The following is a 23,079-nucleotide window of genomic DNA, read 5'->3' on the forward strand; positions in this document are numbered from 1 at the left end:
GTAAGTAAAACTGCGGACCCATGCTGAGAGCCAAGAGGCAAGAGCCCCTCCCTCATGGAAGCCTCGCAGTACTAGAGAGCAGCACTATCTCAGCCCAGCTCCAACTGGCGTTTTAATGTTAACTGCTCAATGCAGACAGTGAGTCCTCAACAAGCAGACAGAGGCTTTTGGTGACAACTGACCTTGGGAGAGTCAGGAGACATATCTGTCTCAGGGCAGGGAGCCCAGAGGATTGGGTGCTATCTCTGGCTGATGGGTGAAACTGGGAGCTTTTCTGTCCCTTTCTCTCTCTGTGGAGAAAACCTCAGCCATTTTCAGCCCATAGCGCTTTGCAGTAAAGCAGCCTCAGCCATTTTAAAATCAAAACACTTTGATCAGCAGAGCCAGAGAAACAAAGAACTTATTGATATTCAGATGACCTCTCTGGAGGGGGCATAGCTTCCCAAGAGGAAAGGGAAGGGCCCAGCTCTACTGCCTGCCTTTCTGGAACCAGACCTCAAAGCCTAGGGGAGGAGAGCCACAGGCCACACCCTCTTACACCAGCCAGTGACAGGCTGACAGGTGCACCTGCTGGGCAAAAAAGCACAGGTGTATCAATCCTCTAAGAAAAACCATCAGGGAAACCGGATACTGACTATTTCCTCCTTCTGTGACCTGAGCCTGTTCTCATCTGGGAAAACCTGATTGGGGTGGCCTAGGAGGTCAGATGCCTAGACAACAGAAAACTACAACCTACACTAAGGAAAACAAAGCTATGGCCCAGTCAAAGGAACAAACGTACACTTCAACTGAGATACAGGAATTTAAACAACTAATGCTAAATCAATTCAAAAAGTTTAGAGAATATTTCGCAAAAGAGATAGAGGCTGTAAAGAAAACACTGGGCATACATAAGGCAGAAATCAAAAGTTCAAAAAAACAACTAGTAGAATTTATGGAAATGAATGGCACAATACAAGAGATGAAAGACACAATGGAAACATACAACAGCAGATCTCAAGAGGCAGAAGAAAACACTCAGGAACTGGAGAACAAAACACCTGAAAGCCTACATGCAAAGGAGCAGATGGAGAAGAGAATAAAAAAATATGAGCAATGTCTCTGGGAACTTAAGGATGAAACAAAGTACAAAAATGTACATATCATTGATGTCCCAGAAGGAGAAGAGAAGGGAAAAGGGGCAGAGGCAATAACAGAGGAAATAATCAATGAAAATTTCCCATTTCTTATGAAAGACTTAAAATTACAGATCCAAGAAGCACAGCGTACTCCAAACAGAATAGATCTGAATAGGCCTATGCCAAGACACTTAATAATCAGATTATCAAATGTCAAAGACAAAGAGAGAATCTTGAAAGCAGCAAGAGAAAAACAATCCATCACATACAAAGGAAGCTTAATAAGACTATGTGTAGATCTCTCAGCAGAAACCATGGAGGCAAGAAGGAAGTGGTGTGATATATTTAAGATACTGAAAGTTTTTAGAAAAACCGCCAACCGAGAATCCTATATCCAGCAAAGCTGTCCTTCAAATATGAGGGAAAGCTCAAAATATTTTCTGACAAACAGACAACGAGAGACTTTGTGAACAAGACACACCCGCCTTACAGGAAATACTAAAGGGAGCACTACAGAGTGATAGGAGAAGACAGGAATGCGTGGTTTGGAACACAGTTTTGGGAGATGTTAGCACAACAATGTAAGTACACTGAACAAAGATAACTATGAATACAGTTGAGAGAGGAAGATTGGGAGCATGTGAGACACCAGAAGGAAGGAGGAAAGATAAAGAATGGCACTGTGTAACTTGGTGAAATCTAGAGTGTTCAATAATTGTGATAAAATGTACAAATATGTCCTTTTACGAGCGAGAACAACCAAATGTCAACCTTGCAAGGTATTAAAAACGGGGAGGCATTGGGGGAGGGATGCAATCAACGTAAACTGGAGACTGTAACTAACAGAATCATTGTATTATGCTTCCTTTAATGTAACAAAGGCTATATACTAAGGTAAATGCAGATAAGAGGGCGGGATGGGGAGGCATATTAGACACTTGACATTGGTGGTGTTGTCTGACTCTTTACTCTACTTTGATTTAAGTTTACTTTTCCTTTTGCTACTTCCCAGCTGTCATTTTTTTTCCTCTTTCTTTTGCCTCTCTACCTTCTTTGACTCTCCCTTCTGCCTTGTGGAGGAAATGTAGATGCCCTTATATAGATAGTGGTGAAGGTGGTGAACACATAAATATGTGACCATACAGAGAACCACTGATTGTTTACTTAGGATGGAATGTATGGTGTGTGACTAAAACCATCTTAAAAAAAAAATGGGTTGATTACAAAACCTCAAGGGCAATATACTGAGTGAAATATGCCAGACACATAAGGACAAATATTGCAGGGTCTCGCTGATAAGAACTAATTATAATATGTAAACTCATAGACATGAAATATAAGGTACCAAAATATAGGACGAGGCTTAAGAATGGGGAGTGGTTGCTTAGTATGAGCAGAATGTTCAATTAGGATGAACTTAAATGTTTGGAAGTGAACAGAGGTGTCGTTAGCAAGATGTGAGAATAACAGTGCCAAATTGTGCGTGAATGAGGTGGAAAGGGGAAGCTCAGAGTCATATATGTCACCGGAAGGAAAGTTGGAGGTCAAAAGACGGGAATGTATAAAACTGAATCCTATGGTGGGCAACGTCTATGATTAACTGTACAAATATTAGAAAACTCTTCCATGAACCAGAACAAATATATGACAATACAACTAGAAGTTAATAATAGAGGGGCATATAGGGAAGAAATATATACCTATTGCAAACTGTATACTACAGTTAGTAATATTTCAACATTCTTTCATGAACAGTAACAAATGTACTATACCAACACTACGAGTCAACAATTGAGGGCAGTTGGTTAGGGATATGGGAGGATTCGAGTTTCCTTTCTTTCTTTCTTTTTTTTCTTTTTTTCATCTTTCACTTTATTTCTTGTCTGGAGTAATGAAAAGTTTCTAAAAATTGAACAAAAATTAAGTGTGGTGATGGATGCACAGCTGTGTGAGGGTACCCAGGGGCAAGTGATTGTACACTTTGGATCTTTGGATAATTGTATGGTATCTGAACAATCCCAATAAAAATTAAAAAAAAAATAGATGAAGTCACTGACCTCAAGAAGCTTACATTCTGGCTGAGGTAGGCAAACAATAAACAAATAAATATATGATATAGTGTCAAGCAGCATTTCTATCTGATGATTCTATATTCTCCATTAAGTATGGGAAAATGTCACTTTTGCGATTGATGGGGAATGGAAGGAGGCTTTCTTGTCCTTATTTCACAAATGAGGCATCATGGACTCAATTTTCCTTGGAGCTTTTCCCAAGATCCAGGTTTCCATTGCTTCACAGGCTTGGTTTCTGGAAATAAAGGTACTGGCCACTGTCTTGATACCAAATCACTCTTTCATGAGCTCATCTCCCTCCTCTACATCCTACCTGAGTTTACACACTCAGGTGGCAGAAGAGTCATTAGCCAGCTGTACAGTCACATCAACAACCAGTAAATAAGCACTTCATGTTTATGGAAGCTCCACCTCTGTCCAAGTTGCCATAATTTTCCACCTGGGCTGCTGCAATTACCTCCCCTCTTGCCTCCCTTCCAATCTGTTCTTCCCAAGATACCAGGATAAAGCACACATCTGATCATGCCACTTTTGTGCTGCTGAAAGTTCCACCTGAACCTCAGGATAGTTGAAGCTCCTTTTCATAGCTCGTAAGGCATGATCTAGCCTGACTCTTGCCAATCTCTCCAGTGTCATTTATCTCTGTTCCTCCTTCACTCTCTGAATTATCTATAGTTCCTCCAAAATATCACACACTCCGAAGCAGGTCTCTGCACACGCTGTTGCCCTCTTTTGAACACTCATTTCTATCTGTATCGACTGGCTAACTCCCACTCATCTTTCATATTTTGGCTTAGATTTTATTTCCTTTGGAAGGACTTTGCTGTTTCCTCAAGATCAGGTTGGGAGATTGTATTAGTTACCTATTGCTGCATAATAAACTACCTCAGAACATAGTAGTTTAAAACAAAAACAAACCTTTATCATGTCACACATTCAGGAATTCAGTAGTGGCTTAATTGGATGGGTCAGGCTCAGGGTCTCTCGTGGGCTTGCAGTCAAGATGTCAACTGGGGCTGTATCATCTGAACGCTGACTAGGACTGGAGGATCCACTTCCAAGATGGCGCCCTCACATGGCTGTTGGCAGGAGGCCTCAGTTCCTCACCCTGGAGGCCTCTCCACAGGACTATTGAATGTCCTTGCAACATGGCAGCTTTCCCCAGAGTAAGGGCTACAAGAGAGAGCAGGGAAGAAGCTGCAGTGCCTTTTATGCCCTACTCTCTGAAGTCCAGCCCATATTTGAGGAATCTCAAAGAATTTATGGACATATTTTAAAAGTCTTGTCCCTGTTCCCACAGCATCTAAATTAGCTCTTTGCACACTGTCTTGTCATATTTTATTCCCCCTCCACGAGTCCCTCAAGGATAAGGACTGGTTTCCATTCCCAATTATATCCCCAGGTTCTACCACAATTCCTTGCACAGTGTTTGGTGATCCTTTGTTTGTTTGAATGAATGAATGACCTGTTTAGGACACATAAAAGGTATATATCAGCACTTTCTCAAACTTTATTGTGCATGCAAGTCATCTGGGGCTCTTGCTAAAATGCAGATTCTCATTCAGTAGGTCTGAGGTGGAGCTTGAGATGCTGTTTTCCTAATGAGCTCCCATATGACATTGACGCTGTGCTCCATGGACTACATTTTGAATATGAGGGTCTAGAAGACATGATCCTATAGCTAGACACACTTAATAACCTAGATGGAAAGACAACTCCCCATTCAGTAGGATAGCTCGGGGTGAGTCACAAAGCCATTTCAGTCCAATCGTGGGCAAACCTAGTGCATACTGGACCCATTCTACCTTCACTGGCCAGGATGACTGAGGGGCTCCTGGGAGGTCAAGGAAGAGCCTGTGTAATATAGGAAAACTGCCAAGCAGGCAATACGTTCTCATTTGACCCTTGAATGCAGAGCTGGGCAGGGGTTGCTGGAGAGGACACTCATGCTTGGTTAGTGGGTGTGTGTAGCTTAAGCAAAGGCCAGAGAGAAACTGGGCAAGCTGCCTGCTGGGAGGATCTGGAAAGAAAGGTGGGGTTGGGCAGTGATGGAGGTTGAGTCCCTACCTCTTCCCCAACCCTCACCCAGAAAACTCATGAAGCCCATGTCTGGCATGGTCAAAAGTACAACTTTTGCTGGAGGTAGGGGGAAAAATCAAACGTTATATTTGGGTTATTATTCCCAGTTCTTAGGACCTTTGGTTCTAAGGCTCAAATTGTAAGGAAATTCAAGTTAATCTAGAACATTGAGATGTTTTCTGTTAATTCCTTGGATCTCACTTTTCTCCTTGCAGTGCTGATTTTAGCATGGTGAAACAGTGGTGCACATCTGTGAAATCCGTGGTCTCAGGCCAGGTATTTTCTTCTTACCACAGGAAGGGCTGATGTAAGCATAGGGTAATAATGGTAATTGCCAACATTTGGGGAAAGGTTTCACATCCATTTAGTCCAGTGGTCTCGATCTTGACTTCATATTGAGATCAGCAAGGGAGACTTAAAAATTACTGATGTCTGGGTCCTACCTTAAGAAATTTTTATTTAATTGGTCTGGGGTATGGCTTGGCCGTCAGAAATTTAAAAGCCCCACTTCCACCCCCACCCCCAGGTGATTCTAATGTGCAGCTGAGGTTGAGATCCATTGTTTGAATCTTATCAGAACCCTTCACTAATAGATATGGCAGATAAGATTATTCCCATCTTAAATTTTTTTTACAAATGGGAAAACTCTATGACACAAAGGTGATTGATTGGCTTCAGAACACACAACCAATAAGTAGGAGTCAAAACTCACACCCATGATGGCTGGGTGAGTCGTTTGTCAATCTACATCATCAATATTGAGTACAGGTGACTAGTTTTATGCCCATGACAAAGGAAGAGAAATTGAGGGGTGGAACAATGAGGTTTCTGGATAAAGGTCAGACTTTGAATTAAAGTACGGTTTATTGGCCCTGAATGCTCCTTCCTCTCTAGAATCTAGTCTCCAAGCTAAGTTTGGGCAAATACTTAGATGAATGAATCTGAGGCTTCTTGTTGACAAAATCAATGTCATTGTCTGCTAGTGCAGGCAATGAACAGTCAAGAATGGAAAACAAAGTTGACAAGAAGGATTGCAGTTCTTTGGATCCACCCTACCCTTAGAGTATTTTTTGTTTTTTAAGTTCTGAGCAATTCTGTATCCTGGAGTTCATCCAGGGTGATCTAGGTGGGGCTGCTGGTCTCCAGAGTAGGACACTTGCAACCCACCTGCCCACCCTTCCATTGCCAATTAAATCAACAGATGCTCATAATAGAACAGGACTGAGGTGTGAGATGCTGAAATGATTCCCATGGTGGTGACGAAGGCCTCAAAGGTTTTTTTTTTAAAAAAAGCATTATCTAAGAAATGGAGCCAAAGGGCTGAGACACCACATGGCTGCCAGGGATTATGTTAAATCAGAATAATTAGGGGGAAAAGTATTTTTAGTCATTGTCATTATAGCTGACACAAGAGCTTCTCTTAGGAAAGAACTATCTTTGGGAAAATGCCCTTAAAATTTCCTTTACGTGTGGAAAGCGAGGCTCTGAGGGACTGATCCATCAAGAGGCAATGAAGTGACAAGACAGTGGGGTATTTTCTGTGGTGGAAGAGAGCATTTTGAGAGAAGAAGAGACAAGATCAGGGAAGGAAGGGAGGGAGATGGAAACATGCCTGGAAACTGGAGACTGCACAGTCAATGGGAGATTTCTCAGGCTTCTGAGAACAGGCATATGTAACATTAAATTCCAAGTCCTTTGAAATGCTGTCATGAAAGCCCTTACCCAAAATCTTTGGTAAAATCCAATGTCCATGTAGTTCTGCAGTAGTATTTTGGAGAGGGATGGTATCAGGGTACTGAATAGGGTGGGGTGATATGGTACAAAAAGGAGAACCAATTCACTGGAAGTGGAACCCAGGGTCGTAGGTAAATTTGACTATCCCCAACAATCCCCAAAGAGACTGGGGGCAATCCAGTGTCTCCTTGGCTCAGGGCGTTTGAGAAAATCTCACTTGATTCTCAGAAGTCAAAGCGATAGCAGCTTGTCATGAAGAAATGCTTAAGGAAGAAATCAAGTTGTAAACAGCAAATGATTGTGATCAGACTAAATAGAATGATTCTGGAGAAATCATGGATCTAACAGCAGTCCAGCAGTCCAGTTCATTAATTCATTCAAACACTTATCACAACACCATTTTATGTGTCAAGCTCTTTAACGTGTGCTGAGAATGTAGACATTGTTCCTGTCTTCAAAGAGCTTCCATCTTTGGGTTGTGATGGCAAAGGGAACAAAAGGTGGGAAAATGACATTTATTGAGCTCCTCCTCTGTGCCAGTCATTGGACCATGTATTTCACATGCATTGTCTTTTGCATTGCCGTTTCAAAATACTCTGAATAGCCTTATGAGTAAGTGATTATTACTCCAGCCTATACAAGGGGAATCTGAGGCCCGTGATCTGTGATGAAACCAGAGTTTGGACACAGGTTTATCTGACTCCAAAGCTGGGGAGTGATCCTTGTTTTGGTCAGAAGTACTGGAAAACTGGGTAACTAGAAGCTTGGCTTTGATGGTATGATTTAAAAAGCATTCTCCATGTTTCTCCAAGTCCCACCAAATCTGCTCTGAAGCCTGGAGGTCCACTATCAGAGCTTTCTAACTCTGGCTAACCATTGCTTTCCTCATCAACCCTACTTTTAGAAGCTTAACACGCCAACTCAGCAAGGCATGACCACCTCATTATGGATGAGTTGGTTAGCATGAGTGGTCTGGGTGACTGGTGAGGGGCTAGAGCATTGGAAGTCTAGGAGAGGGGAGACTGAGATCCTGGGATGATGATGATGTTGTTCTTCATGGCAGGTTCATGGGCCTTTTTAATGACTCCCATGCCCAGGCTGCAAGGATAAAAGGACAAATCCATCATATTGCCCCACAAGCACAAACACTCCACAACTAATTAAGTGAGAGTGAAATCATCTGCACTGTTCATGTGATATTTATTTAAAGTGATTTGCTCAAGGCAGGACCAGAACCCTTCTCCTTAGGGAGGTAGCCAGGAGGAGGGTGAAGACAAATTGGGTACTTGAGGAGCAAAAATGAATTGGACTGGCAAGCAGAGAAGCCACCTGGGCCTGAAGTTGGCTGTGGCCGTGGATGGACATCTGTTGTTTTTGTCTGTTTAACACCATCTTCTCCCATTGGGGGAAATGCTCCTCTTCCATGCCAATCATGTGATCAGGATGGGGCTGCCAATCACTGTTTCTTACCCAACCCCCTGGTCACAGGGGTGGGCAGATGACCCCGGCTCCATCAATCACAGAGCCTCGTTTGCCTGACCCCAAAGATAGGTCCAAGGCCGGGAGCTGTGACCCAAGCTGGCTAGTTTGAGCCTTTGGCAAAGGCACCAAGGGACATTGCTTTTTGTTATGAAGTTTAAAGGATAAAAAATTGGGACTTCTGAGGCCCTTCTTTCTCTATCATAAGGAATAAGCTGTCTGTAGATGAGAACACAACCAAATGGAAGTGAGCAGGAATGGAGAAAAAGGGGGGCTGTGTGTACCGAGGCTCCAGTTTCAGCAGGAGCGGCTCTGGTTCTTGCACTTCGAATTTTAATTCTGTTATCTTTCACAGTTTCATGATCTGATGACTTCCCCTCTGATTAAACTTCTTTGAGTTGGGCTACTTTTACTTGCAACTGAGAGTAGTCCCAATTAATGTAGATATGAAGCATCAAAAGTCACATTTTGAATTGAGGATGTTTTTAGCACGGACCTAGCGCCTTACATGTTCTGTATTGGATACAGGGTTGGAGGTTGCACTCTGCACCTACATGTCTGAAATTGAAGGAGACTTAGAGATCGGTTGGACACCCCCCCTCCCCCATTTGGCAGTTGAGCAGACTGAGACCCATTGCAAAAAGAGACTTACAATGATCACAAATAATCAGTGGTCAGAACCACAGCTAGGACCTAGGTCCTTTGAGTCTTAGGCCAGGCCAGAACTTTCCCTCAGGGCTGGATTTGCATGAGGTTCCCAGGCAGAGCAGTAGAACAGAGCAACAAAATGAATGCACAGCATCAAGAGTGTCCAAAAACTAGATCAGAACCATGGCTGGGCCCAAGGCATGTTAGCCATACCTCTTTTCTTATCTTTTGCCCCAACTCTATATTTCCAACGTTTGCCTTACCATGATCTGGTGAGGAGTCAATTATTCTTGATTTGTTCTTGTTTTCAGAGACCTGACATAGAACTCAACTTTCAGCATGGGTCTCAAGCCCATCCTTCCAGGGCCTGACTGCTTTTGCCATAAGTATGGGTTTTGAAACATGGTTTCCTCATCCTCTGGAGCCAGCAAAGGGGTTGGCTGGAGTGTGTGGGGTTGGGAGAGGCACTGTTAGGACAAGACTTTCCACTCCCACTTCAGCTGGAGCAGCCCTCCCAACCCCCAACTTTTAAAACTCTCCTATATATTGTAAATCAAGGTGCAATTTCTTTGAAAAAGGTATCCCCTTAAAATAAAGAGGAAAAAAAAACTTCCCTAAAACCATTAATCCAAGAAACTTCAACCAACCACTACATTGTCTGAACAAAAGGTGACTTGTGAGTGGTCAAGCAAATCCATAGGAAAGAAATTCTAACCAACCCGTTAAGCTAAGAAACCTCGTTATTGGAGGGGAAACCCACTGATTACTTTACAATAACCAGTGTTTGCCAAACATTATCAATCAAATGTTGGCTGTCAAGACAACATCTTGGACAAACGACTCCATGGCCACAGTGTTAACTAAAAAAGAGACATGGCTTCATTAAGGTCCCTGTTAACTACATACTCTGTACATACCCTGTACATCAGGATCACTGTGCTAAATGTTGGGGACTCCACAGTGAATAAGACAGACACAGTCCTGATTCCTGGGGAGATTTCTAAAACTTACTCTTCCCTTGCGATCAAAGCCATTTTCTGAGGACTTATCTCTGGGCACAGAGAGAGGAGCTTGGATATAAGGTCAGGCTGGGAAACATTCTAGCAAATGAATCCGGGACCCATCCATCTTTTCAAATACAGTCACTTGCCTCCCCTTCAGAGCCAAATTCAAGAAGAAGGAAGCTGGCACAGCTCCCCAGTTATTTACCCATCTGCATGCATAATCAGGAGGTCTCTAGCCTATTTTGTTCTGGCTGCCAAAATCCTATCCGGGCCTCAATTCCACCCTTTTCCCTTTAAGGACTTTGAAGGGTGAACTAGAGGCATCTCCACAGCCTAGCCAGCTGGGCATTCTCAATTCTTGGCTAAGGGCTTCAGAAGCCACAGATAAACATGGTAAAGAGCCAACCTAAGGATGGAGGAAACTGTCATTCCAATGACTCCAATGACTGATGAAGGCCGCACTGGGAACAGAGAACTTGATTCTAGTCCTGTCCATCATGCTAACATCTAGGAGGCGTCAGGCAAATGACTTCATCAGTCTGGGTCTCTGCATCTTCACCTATGGAATGAAGGGGCTGAAGTTTGGACTTTCTCAAAGCAATATCTGAATTTCCATTTTTAGATGAATCAGCTAAGGTAAGGCTAGCAGCCATAACACATACATTCTCAGCATAGCAAAATAAATGTTTCTTTTCATGCTGTCACCAAACAGGGGTGACTCTGGTCAGGTGGGCGTCCATGTGGTCATTTGGGGTCTGTGATCCTCCCATACTAAGGCTCTACCAACCTTTAGGTTGGGGTCTGTGGGAGGTTTCCAAGAAAATCAGTAGAATAGACCAATTCAATGAAGGTAGCAGCTCAAGATGATTCAAAACATTTGAGCAGTGAAGGGAGAAAGAGAGGCAGAGAGGAAGCTCTTGTGGGAAGTCTTTATGGGTCAAGTCTAGATCTGCCACCTGTCCATCCCACCTGCAATGCGTCGGCCGGAAGTTGGCTGCATGGCCACATCCAAAAGCCAGGAAGCCTGGGAAATGCAATCTAGCTATTTGATGAAGAGGAAAGGGAAACAAGTTTGCTTAAGAGCCAGCCAGTGGGATATAGAAAGCTGTTTGCAACTTTAGACGGTGTTTCCTTCTTGCATTCCTCTACCCAACGATGGTTTAAATCTGCTGCAACCAGGAGAATCATTTGCAGCAGGGTGTTCAATAATCGAGTTGAGAGATGACAGCAAGGCTTTACTGCTGTGGTCTCAGCATCGCGTCCAGTTGATGCCTCCTCTTGATCTCAAACGTATCCCAGTTTGGGATATTTTGGAGAAATTATATACTTAACCTTATACAAAGGGATTGCCAGTGCAGATGAGGGAAGAGAATACAAGATTTTGCAAAGTTGTACAACATCGCTGAAAAAAATGTCATGAAGCCACTGTTCCATAAAGACAGTATTTTTTTTTTAATTTTAAAATTCTGCATCTGAAAACACAGTATGACAGAAAGCATCTATATACACCTGCAGTGTTTTTGGTATGATACAGTATTTAATACATCCACTGTTTTCTGCAAAAAATTTTGCTTTGTCAGACAGAAACAAACTCCCCTAGACAAAAAAATACAGCTAAGGCACAATTTTGTTGTTGTCATTTTTCTGCTAAACGAAAAGACAGAAAAGGTGCAAAAATGGGCGGGTAGTGCAATCGTTTTTGAGAATCACATTTTTACCGCGAGAAAAAGCATTCGGATGATTGGAATTTTGATTACTGGTCAATTTCAGATAGTTCGATAGCTCTTAAAATACTCCTTTAAATAAATAGCAAAATATCTACATCTTTCTGTGTGTGCCATTTGAATTCTCTCTCATTTTTTAAAAACTTTATTTACAGATTCTCTTTTTTTTTAAAATCAATACAATACAAAATATTTCTGTACAGTTTTATGCATATTATGATCTATAACAAAATAGTTATTTTTAAAAACTATATCACCACATGTCTTTGAAGAAAAAAAACGAGGGGGACGGAAATAACTTATCGTGAGGTCTTTAAAACAAATACCCAATAAATGATACTGACAACAACATAGTAATATTAAAAAGGGAAAATAAAAAAAAAGGACAAGGAGGACTACAAAGACGGTTGCGCTCAATTCCAGTGAATTTCCTGCGAAAACTCTGGGGTTGTCTTCGGGCTCTATCAGCATTAATGTGATGGAAGGAGAAAGGACTGAGTCTGAAGATAGGGAGGGGCGAACCCTTTGAGAACAGAACCCATCCATTGGGGATATTTAATGCTATCACTTTCCAGCCAGGAAGGACACAGATAAATTGGGAGACTCTCCTGATTACCCTTGAATGAAAGTACAGAAAGTCACCAGGTTGGGGGTGTGGGCTGAGGGTTGAATGAGCACCCAAGCCTTCATTCTGCCCCTAGGGAACATATTAAGAACATTCTTCTTAAAGACAACATTGGTCGGTGATTTCCATCGCATCTGCAAACCACAGATTGGCAGCCCCCAGACTCGGGGGCTGCCGTGAGAGTGTCACGGTGCTTTTACTTCTGGGATGGTGGTGGACATCTAAAGGAGAGGATGGTCAGCTTTCCAAAAATAATTTTAAGGCCACATTTCAAAAAGCAGAAACCTAAGGCTTTTTTTTGGGGGGGGGGGGTGGTGGATGGGAAGGGGAGAAGGAAGTCAGAGGAAAACAAGGAATGGAGAAGATGGCATTAGGGATGAGGGTGACGAGGGGCAGAACCAGCTTTCTGTTGGCAGAGGCAGCTGGAGTGTCCCCAGCCAAGTGGGAAGAGAGGACCAAAGACAACGACAGGGGAGACACAGGTGGTGTGTGAAAGTCCCCTCTGTCCTACACAGGATCTTGTTTGCAAGATTAAAAAAATAATAATAATAACACTTCTAAGACAGGAGAGAGTGGGGCGGGGGGAAGAGAGAGAGAGAGAGAGAGAGAGAGAGAGAGAGAGAGAGAGAGAGAGAAAGAGAGAGAGAGAGAATTTGCATAGATTGTGCATTCAGCTCAAGGAGATTTTGGACACCTTTATCCACAACCCCCACCCCCCTCAGGTAAACTCGGCAGACACAATGAGGTAGCGCCTGTGGTAGACCCATGGGCAAAATAAGGTAACTGAGGCAGAAGCAAGAGGACAGGACTGGCTAAAGCATCCTGTGAGCAAAGACAGCTCTGACATAGCTTCCATAGAAGCTTCTGGAGATGTGGCAAGATGGCTGCCAAGACTTGGGGTTTGGAGAGAGACAGGCTGCTGTCACACCGAACCCTACTCCTGGACCCTGACCTTGTCCTCTCTGTTGGAGTGTGGACGGGATTCTGGAAGGTGTGGACAGAGGCAGATGGGGGCTCCTGGCTGCCTAAGGGGCAGCAGCCGAGTTCTCCAAATCCCGTTCTTTTCCTCTCAGCACACACTGCCGTGGACCGGAGGGCCTGAACAAGCCGTTCTTCACAGGACACTCCCTCTGTGCCTCGTCTCTGGGAGGGGAATCACGAGTAAGAGGTTCCCACTCCCTTCAGAGTTCAACATGAGCAATTATTTTTGCCCTTTCCTAATGCTGGCTTTTTTCCTCCTCCACCTGAGCAAAGCCTAACCTCATTTTAAATCACCTCAGCAGAGAGCAGAGGCTGCTGGCAGTTCACGCGCTGAGCTGCAGAAGTTTTCTTTGCTCACATTCTGTTTAAAAAAAAAATTGCCAACATTTAAAACTCAGGAGCTTTCCTATAAAAATTCCATTTCTAGCTTCCCTTCTGAAATTGGAAGATTGTGCTACGCCGGGTAGGCTGTCTCTCATGCCACGGCAGGCTGGAGCGGAGTAGTGGCTGCTCTGTTTGGATGGGTCACGTGTTCACCGTCTACCGCAGTCGCCACCCCTCCCTCTCGTCTTACACCAACTAACTTCATCCGTCTATGCTGGGGGACCCCCGGAGATTTGTGAGGCCTACCACAGAGCATGACTTTGACATGGCGGGCCTTCCTCGCCGTCCGTAAAGCTAAGAGCATTGATGGCTGTTTTCTAATATATAATCTTTGGGTGTTGCTGGGGAGCTTGGGTGCTGAGGCCTCATTAAGCTGGGTCTTTGCTCATGCCTGCCCTCCCCTTCCTTTCCTCCCAGTGACTACTGCTTTCCTCTACTCCATGCCTTCTGCACAGACAGATCAAGGTTCCAGTTGGTCTCTCACTTGCTCCCCGCACGAGAGAGCCAGAAGGAAGTGAGGTCCTCACCACCCAGGCATGTGTCCAGGGCAGCTACAATCTGCCTCTCTCCAGGCTCATCTTCCCTAACTCCATTGGCATTTTATAAACTAAACCAACAGCGGGGGAAACAAAGTCCGCATAACTCCTGATCTGTTCAGAAAGGTCTTTTCCAAAGGGAGGAACTGGTATGCTTTTTTAAAGATGGGGGCCCTGCAAATTGCTCACCTCCTCCTTGGATCTGTGGGGAGTGGGGTGCGGGAAGGCTGCCTCCTGAGCTTGCCTTCTGCCTGCACTGGGTGGGTGGGGGAGATGCCTACTGAATGTGTCTTCCTGCCCCCAAACCAACATCTAAGCCCCCCAGGGACCTGGCCAGTCACTCAGCCCCCAGATGCTATGTCCCCTGCAGACTGTAAAGGGTTTCCAAAGACCACGGTCCCATGTTTTTGAAATCCTCAGGCAGTCAAGGTTCAAGGTTGCCTGATCAGTGGTCCTCCAATAAATAAATCATTTTCAGACAGATTAGAAAAGAAAAAGTGAGTCCAAATCCTTTCCCTGCAAAAACACCATCTTTTCTCAAATCATCCGTTTGAAATTCTTTTTTTTTTTCTTAACCAAATGTCACATCTGCAAAGTTAATCTCTTGCACCCAAAGAGAGGAAACAAAAGAAGACCCCGTGTGAGAGCCTGGCTCCTTGAATTAGTTGGGGTGAATGGGGAGCGAAGCTTGGAGCGGTTGGGGGGATTGTCAGTGGGTGCTGCCAAGTGACAAATCTGGAGTCTTCGGGTTCACACTGTATGACAAAGCCACTGCAAAGAACACTGCGGAAACACAGAGAACTGGCAGCACGGCAAGGAGGGGGACCAGGCAGGGGGCCCCCGGGGGCTTCTTCAGCCCAATGCTCAGGGGAAACCCTGCCTAGATGCAGAGAGCTGGGGACATTGACAGGGTGTGGCACGGGGATCCCGGTCTCAGAGTTTGCAAAACCATCCACGGACCACACTGGCTTTCCGAGAAAGCCAGACGAGGTTACTTCCACCCCACCCCCTAGGATTGCTGTTGACAATGGTGATCCCCTGGGCTCTTCCATCTGAGTGCAGTCACCTAGGATGGGCTTGGAAAGGGCCCGCTTCCCTCTATGTCTTGCTGCCTCACATTGGGGATCCCGGAGAGACTGGCTGCAGGAAGTGAGCAACGCAGGAAGCAGGGGTGACCCCAGCCCTGGGCACTCAGCACGCTCCCCATTCACGAGTCTTTGGCCTGGGGTGGGGAGGGTGGTGGCTCAGAAAACCCCACAGCTCCAGGATTGGAGGAATAGATGAGGCTAAGACCCCTGGCTGAGGAAAAACAAGACGCCACTGTTCCCCAATGCGCCCCAGCTTGAAGTCAGGGGACGATGCTGGTCAAAACTTTCTCCTCGTGGTGTCTGACACCCTGGCTTTACTCGGAGGACAAGGGGACTGTGGGACAGAACAGAGAGGGAGAGAAACCAAGAGAGAGACGGACAGAGAGATGGGGGATGGGGACGAGGGAGGTGACGGGGGGAGGGGGGCCTTTTGTGAATAAAGGCAGCTTTAAATTGTGAGATAACATAATTGACAAGCTGCAAAAACAGCACCTACTAATTAGTCATTGACTAAAACATATAAATAATAAATATCTAAAACGTCCCTTCTGTCTCCTGTAGGATCTAGAGGACATCCTGCCTTGCTGGGGTGGGCTGGGGGCAACAAGGTGGCAGGACATCCAAAGCAAGCTGCAGTACCTTCAGTCCAGCGTTGCGGAGACACCGGGCCGGGCTCTCCACGGAAAGGACATATTGCAACCAGGGGTATGATTTTCCAAGGGAACTCGGTCCTTTGAGGGAGGAAGGGATTAGAGGAGGAAGAAGGGGCTCTCCGGTCTTAGCAGGGGTGGCTCTCAAAGGGGCATGTGGCCAGGACCCCCTTCAGATTTCTGATAACTCAAGCAATTTGAATAATACTATTGTTTAGTTTTTAAGCAACCAGAGACTTGACCTCCCCACTTTTATGCTGTAAGTAGGATGGGCCTGTTGGCATCCTAGATAAGGAAGGGCATGAATTTAAGAACCAAATCTGTGATTTTTTTTTTTTTCTTCTCCTGGATGTGAAAAGTCTGGTCCATGCGTCTTGGTCACTCCCAACAGAGCCGAGCATGCGATTCCCAAAGATGTGAGAGCCTGGCCTCAAACAGAAGGGCAGACAATCAGTATTGCTGTACTGTCCAGCCCGAGAATTTTGCTCCAAACCTTCTCTTTGGAGTTCCATGGCTATCAGGACCCAAGAGGTCCCAGTTTTGGTGTCCTCCCCATACATGGCTAAAAGACTTGACGGCACGTCCACGGACATGATCAGATTCCAGCTGCCTCGTGGGGCAGCCTTGAGGGAAGTCAGTTCCAGATGTTTGGAACACTGGGCAGTGGGCATCACGCCTGTGGGTGGCCTTCGGTCAGGCTGATTCCAAGGTTTTCCTGCTCATCTAGTTACCAAGGAGATGGCTCCACCCGAGAAGGGCCCGTGGGAGGCTCTGAGGCTTCCCAAGTCTGCTGTCTCCCTGGGGAAGGGCAGGTGGCTCCGACTTCTGGTGGTCTGGCCATTTCAGGGCCGGCAGGAGGATTTTCCAGCAAAAGTTGCAGGGAGGTGAGCCGAAGGGTGGGGCTGGAGAGCAAACCCACCGGCTGGGCAACACTTTTCAAACTGCAATGCTTTGCAGAGCCCTTGGGTTCTGAAGAGGTACCTTAGGAGGCACCCTCCACAAATGGACAGCCCAGTAGGCTGAGCTTCCAGAAAGAACCTCGCCTGCCCCAGCTTTAACCAGTGCAGCTCGGACTTCATCCACATCCAGAACTTCCCTCTAAGACCGCGCTTAGAGAACGAAGTTCTGCAGCTCAAAATAAAAGTTGGTAAAAATCACTTGTCTGAGGGGTTGGGGGCTGGGGGGTTCGGGTCATAGGAAGGTTGGAAGGAACCTATCGTACTTGAGGATCAACCAGAAGAGCTGAGACCACCATGTGCCGGGAATGAGCCCCCCCACCCCCAGAAGCCAGCTGGCCAAATGCAGGTGGTCGGCAAACCTTCCTTCTCCATCATTCTACGGCCAGGAGGGTCCCTCTTGCAAAAGTTGCCCCCCTCACCTGGGGTGGGAGGCGGGGTGCATGTCCCGCCAACCCTCTGGCTGCTTTCCCTTTGGAGACCCTGCCGCGGCCCAGGTGTGCCCGGTGCTACCTGAGGCGGCCATCGGGTTTGACGGCCCCCAGCTCCGACTTGGGGTCGGGGCTCGAGGAGCTCCAGGCCGTCTGGCTGCAGGTCTGTATGACCGGGCAGGCGGTGGGGCCCGTGGTGCAGATGTCCATGGCGGTCCATGTGCCGCTCACCAGCGAGTCCAGCCAGCCCTCCAGGGCCGTGCCGGTGGACGCCGCGAGCCTCCGGGCCTGCTCCACCTGGGCGGGGTTGATGGGCAGGCTGAGCACCGGGTTCAGGCTCTGGAAGCTCTGCTCCATGTAGGCGCCGCGGGGGGGCCCGCTGTGCAGCTTCAAGGCTTCCTCTGCAAGCCAAAGGGAATAACGGTGTTATTAGCAGAGCCGCCAACTGTGCAGCTACTGTGTGCCCCAGGGGTGCAGTGCCAGGCACCGGGCCTCGCCTCCTTTCATTCACACGACTGCCTGGCAAGGAAGTTCCCTTCGCAGTCCCAGGTGAAGAAACGGAGCAAGTGAGGACATTTCTTCAATAAAGATATGAGCCCCCTACGTTCATTCATTCACAGGTCAATATTCAAGACAAGCATTCATTCATTCCACAAATATGTTTAAGCACCTACTTTGCACAAGGCATTTATTCAATGCATATTTTACTAACCGTGGACTCTCGGCAAGGCATTCATTCACTTATGTATCTGACAAATGCTCATTAACTGCCTGTTAAATGCCAGGCTCTATTTTGTGTGGTGGAGTGAACCAGACAGGGAGATTACAAGACAGTGGAGGGGGACAACGACAAAGAAATAAACTAAGTAAGTAAGGCAATTCCAGGCAGTGATAAATGTCGTGAAGGGAATCAAAGAGGGTGTCGGGTTAGAGAAGGGGTTGGCAAACTGTGGCCCTCGGGCCAAATCCTGTCCACTGCCTGTTCTTGTAAACAGAGTTTTATTGAACACAGCTATGCCCATCTCTTTACTTATTGTCTCTGGCTGCCTTTGTGCTACCACAGTAGAATTGAGCCGATGCGACAGCGACTGTGTGGCCAGCAAAATGAAAATATTTACTATGTGGCCTTTTACAGAAAAAGTTTGCTGATCCCTGGGTTAGAGAGTGTTGGGGTATTTATATTCATGGGATGGAGAGGTTTATATGAATGGGATGGTGCTGGTTTGAAGCTGTTACATAACCCAGAAAAGGCCATGCTCTTTTAATCCATTCCTGTGGGTGCGGACCTATTGTTAGGTTAGGTTATTTCAATTGAGATGTGGCCCACCCCATGTAAAGTGGGTCTTAATCCTTTACTGGAGATCTTTATGAGAATAAAAGACAGAGAAAGCACAGAGAGCTCAGAAAGAAACACCCAGAGAAGTTTGGAGAGCTTAGAGAGAGAAAAGCCTTGGAGAAGCTAGGAGAGGACTCACGGAAGCTCAGAGAGGAGACCACTGGAACCAGGAGCTGAAAACAATGAAACCCAGGAGCAAAGGACCAGCAGACGCCGGCCATGAGCCTTGCTATGTAACAGAGGAACACCGGATGCCAGCAGCCTGTCTTCAGAGAAGGTATCATCTTGTCGATGCCTTAATTGGGACATTTTCACAGTCTTTGAACTTTAAATTTGGAAGCTAATAAATCCCCATTGTAAAAACCAACCTGTTTCTGATATATTGCATTCTGGCAGCTTTAGCAAACCAAAACAGGAGGGAAGACTTCTTTGAGGAGGAGATATTTGAACTGAGCACTGATTAATGTAAAGGGAAGAACCGTGCAAAGATCCTGGGGAAGAGAGTTCCAAGGCAGAGGGGACAGCGATTGCAAAGCCAAATTAAGCAGCTTTCCGCACATCACACAGGTAATGAGTGTTGGAGTCAGGATTTGAACTCAGGTCTGGTACCCTCAGAGCCTGGCGAGGAGCCCTGCTCTCAGCTGCTGGGAGCCAGCCATGCACTCTGGGCCAAGCTTTCTGTCAGTCAGTCCAGGGCACAGTTCATGAGCTGACAAAAACTGAGGGCTACGGAAAAGCCTGGAGCTTGGACCAGACTGGGATGGAGTGGGAGAGCACACTAACCCTACTATGGGCCTACTAACCATGGACTCTCGGCAAGGCATTCATTCGCTTATGTATCTGCAGTCAGCTGTGTGGGTTTGAGTCCCCACAGTCCAACGACCAGGTGTGCAGCTTCTGATTTAAACAGAAACTTCCCGTGCCTCAGTTTCCCCATCAATAAAATGTACAGAGTCTCTATACCTTCCTCTTGTTTTTGTGAGGACTAAATATGCTGATTCATATAAAGTACTTAAAACGGTGCCTGGCCTATATGAAGTGCCCAGAAAATTTTAGCTAGAATTATCACTGTTGCTATTTTTAGTACATAACCCTCACACACGTGCAAAACTCTAGGGCTGGTTTTCATCAGTCCCATTTTGCAGATGAGGAAACTGAGGCAGCTATTGGTAGAGACAGATCTGGGTTTAAATCCAGAACTGGCTGACCCCAGAGCTAGTGGCCAATATCACAACACTCCACTGCAGGCTGGAAGCTAAAGCAACAGTTTTTTGGCCTCTGGGAGCCAGCCTTTCAAAGACTCAATTTCTCCATCTGTAAAATGGAAAGATTCATCCTGGCACCAATTAGACTGAGCTGGCAAGAGGCATAAATAGAATAGCAGAAGTTCATGTGCTTTTTAAATGGGAAAGTCATGTGTACACATAACTGCAGCCCAGGGCTGAAGATAGAGAAGCAGAAAGTGTAAGAGTTTGGGCTGAAGGAGAGAAGCTAGAAGTTTCTATTTTGAAGATGTACCCACTAATTGCTTGTTTTATGGCTAAATACAAAAATCTATTTTACAAAAGTAATGGCCAATGATTCTGGTGAGTTGTGTTTTACCAAATCAGGGTTTGCTATAGCCAAGATAGCCAGGATTAGAAGAAACCTCCTTATGAGATGATGTAGCCATCAGAAGACAATGCTTCTCGTTTGCTTGACATCAGCTATCGCCAGCAGTGGCAGCCAGGAGAGGTAGCTTGACCCCCCCGAATAATTTTTAGGTAATTTTTTTCTTAACATAAGTGGTCCTGAGTGGAGAAGAGCAAGGAAGAAAGACCTGATGCCTCCCCCTTCTAAAAGCAACAATAATACTATGCGAATGCAAAATGCACTTGACTAAGACAGACAAGAAAGTCATTCCTTCCATTCTCAGTGCCCCAGAAAGCTAAGGGACTAGTGTTATGGAAGGCTGGAAATTAAATTCAACATTAAGCACTGCCTTGCCATCTGGGAGAAACCAGGAGGGCCCCGAATGGCCCATCGGCAAGTTCTCCTCCCAACTGTGCTCCCCAGATAAGGCCCTCCAGTCAAACCCCCTCCTTATCATGGGGACCAGACCCAGGACCTGCTCATCCCTGAGGAGGGGGCGTTAGTCCCCTGCAGCCGAGGAATCATTCAAACATGCCAAGCACAGTCACCGGTGGGAACAAGGGGTCACCTCACCCTCTTGTTACTGCAAAGTCTGCTTCCCACAGCCCCTGGGTGCTCACTCCTGAGTGTGTCCCCCGTGTGACCCTGTGGGGTCCTCCTCGCCCTGACTGTGAGTACGGGTGTCTAATAAACTGCTGTTGCTTTCATCTGTCCAGTGACAGGGTGAGAACTAGGGTGGGAATCCCTCTGTGCCGGTTTGAATGCATTATGTCCCCCAAATGCCATTAACTTTGACGCAATCTTGTGGGGCAGACATTTTAGTGCTGGTTAGATTGGAATTCTTTGAGTGTTTCCATGGAATGTGCCCCACCCAACTGTAGGTGATAACTCTGATGAGATATTTCCATGGAGGTGTGGCCCCACCCATTCAGGGTGGGCCTTGATCAGTGGAGCCATATAAATGGGCTGAAAAACAGAGGGAACTCAGTGCAACTGTGAGTGGTGTTTTGAAGAGGAGCCACAGCCAAGAGGGACACTTTGAAGAATGCACTGGAACTGAGAGAGGAGCTTCAGCTTACAGAGACACTTTGAAGATGGCTGTTGAAGGCAGACTCTTGCTCCAGAGAAGCTGAGAGAGGACAAATATTGCAAGTGCAACTAAGAGTGACATTTTTGAGGAACTGCAGCCTAGAGAGGAACGTCCTGGGAGAAAGCCATTTTAAAACCAGAACTTTGGAGCAGGCACCAGCCACATGCCTTCCCAGCTAACAGAGGTTTTCCGGACGCCACTGGCCATCCTCCAGTGAAGGTACCTGATTGCTGATGTGTTACCTTGGACACTTTATGGCCTTAAGACTGTAACTGTGTAGCCAAATAAACCCCCTTTTTATAAAAGCCAATCCATTTCTGGTGTTTTGCATTCTGGCAGCATTAGCAAACTAGAACACCCTCCCTCACCAATGGATGAAGAGGAGGTGAACAAAACAGTTCAGTCCTGTGGCTTGGAGGGGAGCAGGAGAGAGGAAGGGGACTTCTATGCTCTGAGCATTTGTCTGACTTGCTATGATGCAACAAAGCTTCTCTCATCTACAGTAGTCAGGAGCTGCTGTGTTCATAAATCAGGTTGTTGCCCACCTTTCCCTGACATGAGCAGACAGAGTGGGCAGCTCCAGCACCAACTGCAAGAAGAAGAGAGCCTGCTCTCCTTGGTGCGCACCCTAATTTAGAACCTATCAGAACCTCTCAACTCCTCCATTCTGCAGAGATGGGGTGCTGGGGGATGGCGAGAGCCGCCCAAAGAATCACCCAGTTGCAAACTGACAAAAGGCAGGAAATTCAAAGTGAAAGGAGCAGCGAACAAACATTTGAATACTGAGAACCAAATATTGTGGTTGATGCAAAAAACCCTTATGAAAAATGAGGTTAATGTGGGAAATGCTATTACAGCATCAGCTCGTGAAGCTCGCCTCTATAATTAAATTTTCCTCAGTTCCACCTCATCAGATTTCTTGAGATTACCAGGGACGCATCAATAGCAAATTACTCTTGATGAATCATTTTACAAATTGCATTGCTCCCACCTTCACGTTCCTTGTCACTGGAACATCGTTAACAAATACAATTACTGACGAAGTGGGGAGGGAGCTGCTCCAAGTAGGGTAGAATGACCCTTGGCTCATCCTGGGCGTGGGTGGGAAGAGCCCTGCCTTCCTTAAAAATTCCAGAAGAAAAACTGGAAAAATCAAGGCCCAATGAATGGCCCTGGGCTATTTCACTGGGGGTGGTGATGGTGGTGGTGGATTTAAGAACATTCCTTCATCCATCCTACTGGTGTATCTGACGCAAAGAGAATGCAGCCATGTCCATCCCTCTCCTCCAAGTCTGGCTTTGGATGCCTAATCAAGAGGGCACTTGAGGGCCCTAAGTGGGTGGGCTTTAGCTCATCTAGTTCTGGGAGAGAGCTGTCTTTTGCCCAGAAAATGTGAAGTCTGTATCATTCGGCTTGCTCAACTTACAGGAAGCTGAGGGTTCATGTCAAAAGTTCATTTTTGAGGATTCAAGGTTCCTCTACATCTATGTCCCCCTCCCCTTGCATCACTGA

At 46.0% G+C, this 23,079-nt stretch overlaps 1 protein-coding gene across 1 annotated transcript in view; it reads right to left on the bottom strand.

The window, feature by feature from the left end:
• Positions 1 to 11,007: 11,007 nt before the first annotated feature.
• Positions 11,008 to 23,079, bottom strand: part of XYLT1 (xylosyltransferase 1) — a 307,917-nt gene continuing 295,845 nt past the window's right edge. Inside the window, exon 12 of the mRNA XM_037814247.1 lies at positions 11,008 to 17,910. Coding sequence (XP_037670175.1) covers positions 17,588 to 17,910 — 323 coding nt within the window. The 3' untranslated portion in view covers positions 11,008 to 17,587. The remainder of the gene's footprint in view (positions 17,911 to 23,079) is intronic.

This window comes from Choloepus didactylus, chromosome 21 (genome assembly GCF_015220235.1).
Source record: "Choloepus didactylus isolate mChoDid1 chromosome 21, mChoDid1.pri, whole genome shotgun sequence".
NCBI lineage: Eukaryota > Metazoa > Chordata > Mammalia > Pilosa > Megalonychidae > Choloepus > Choloepus didactylus.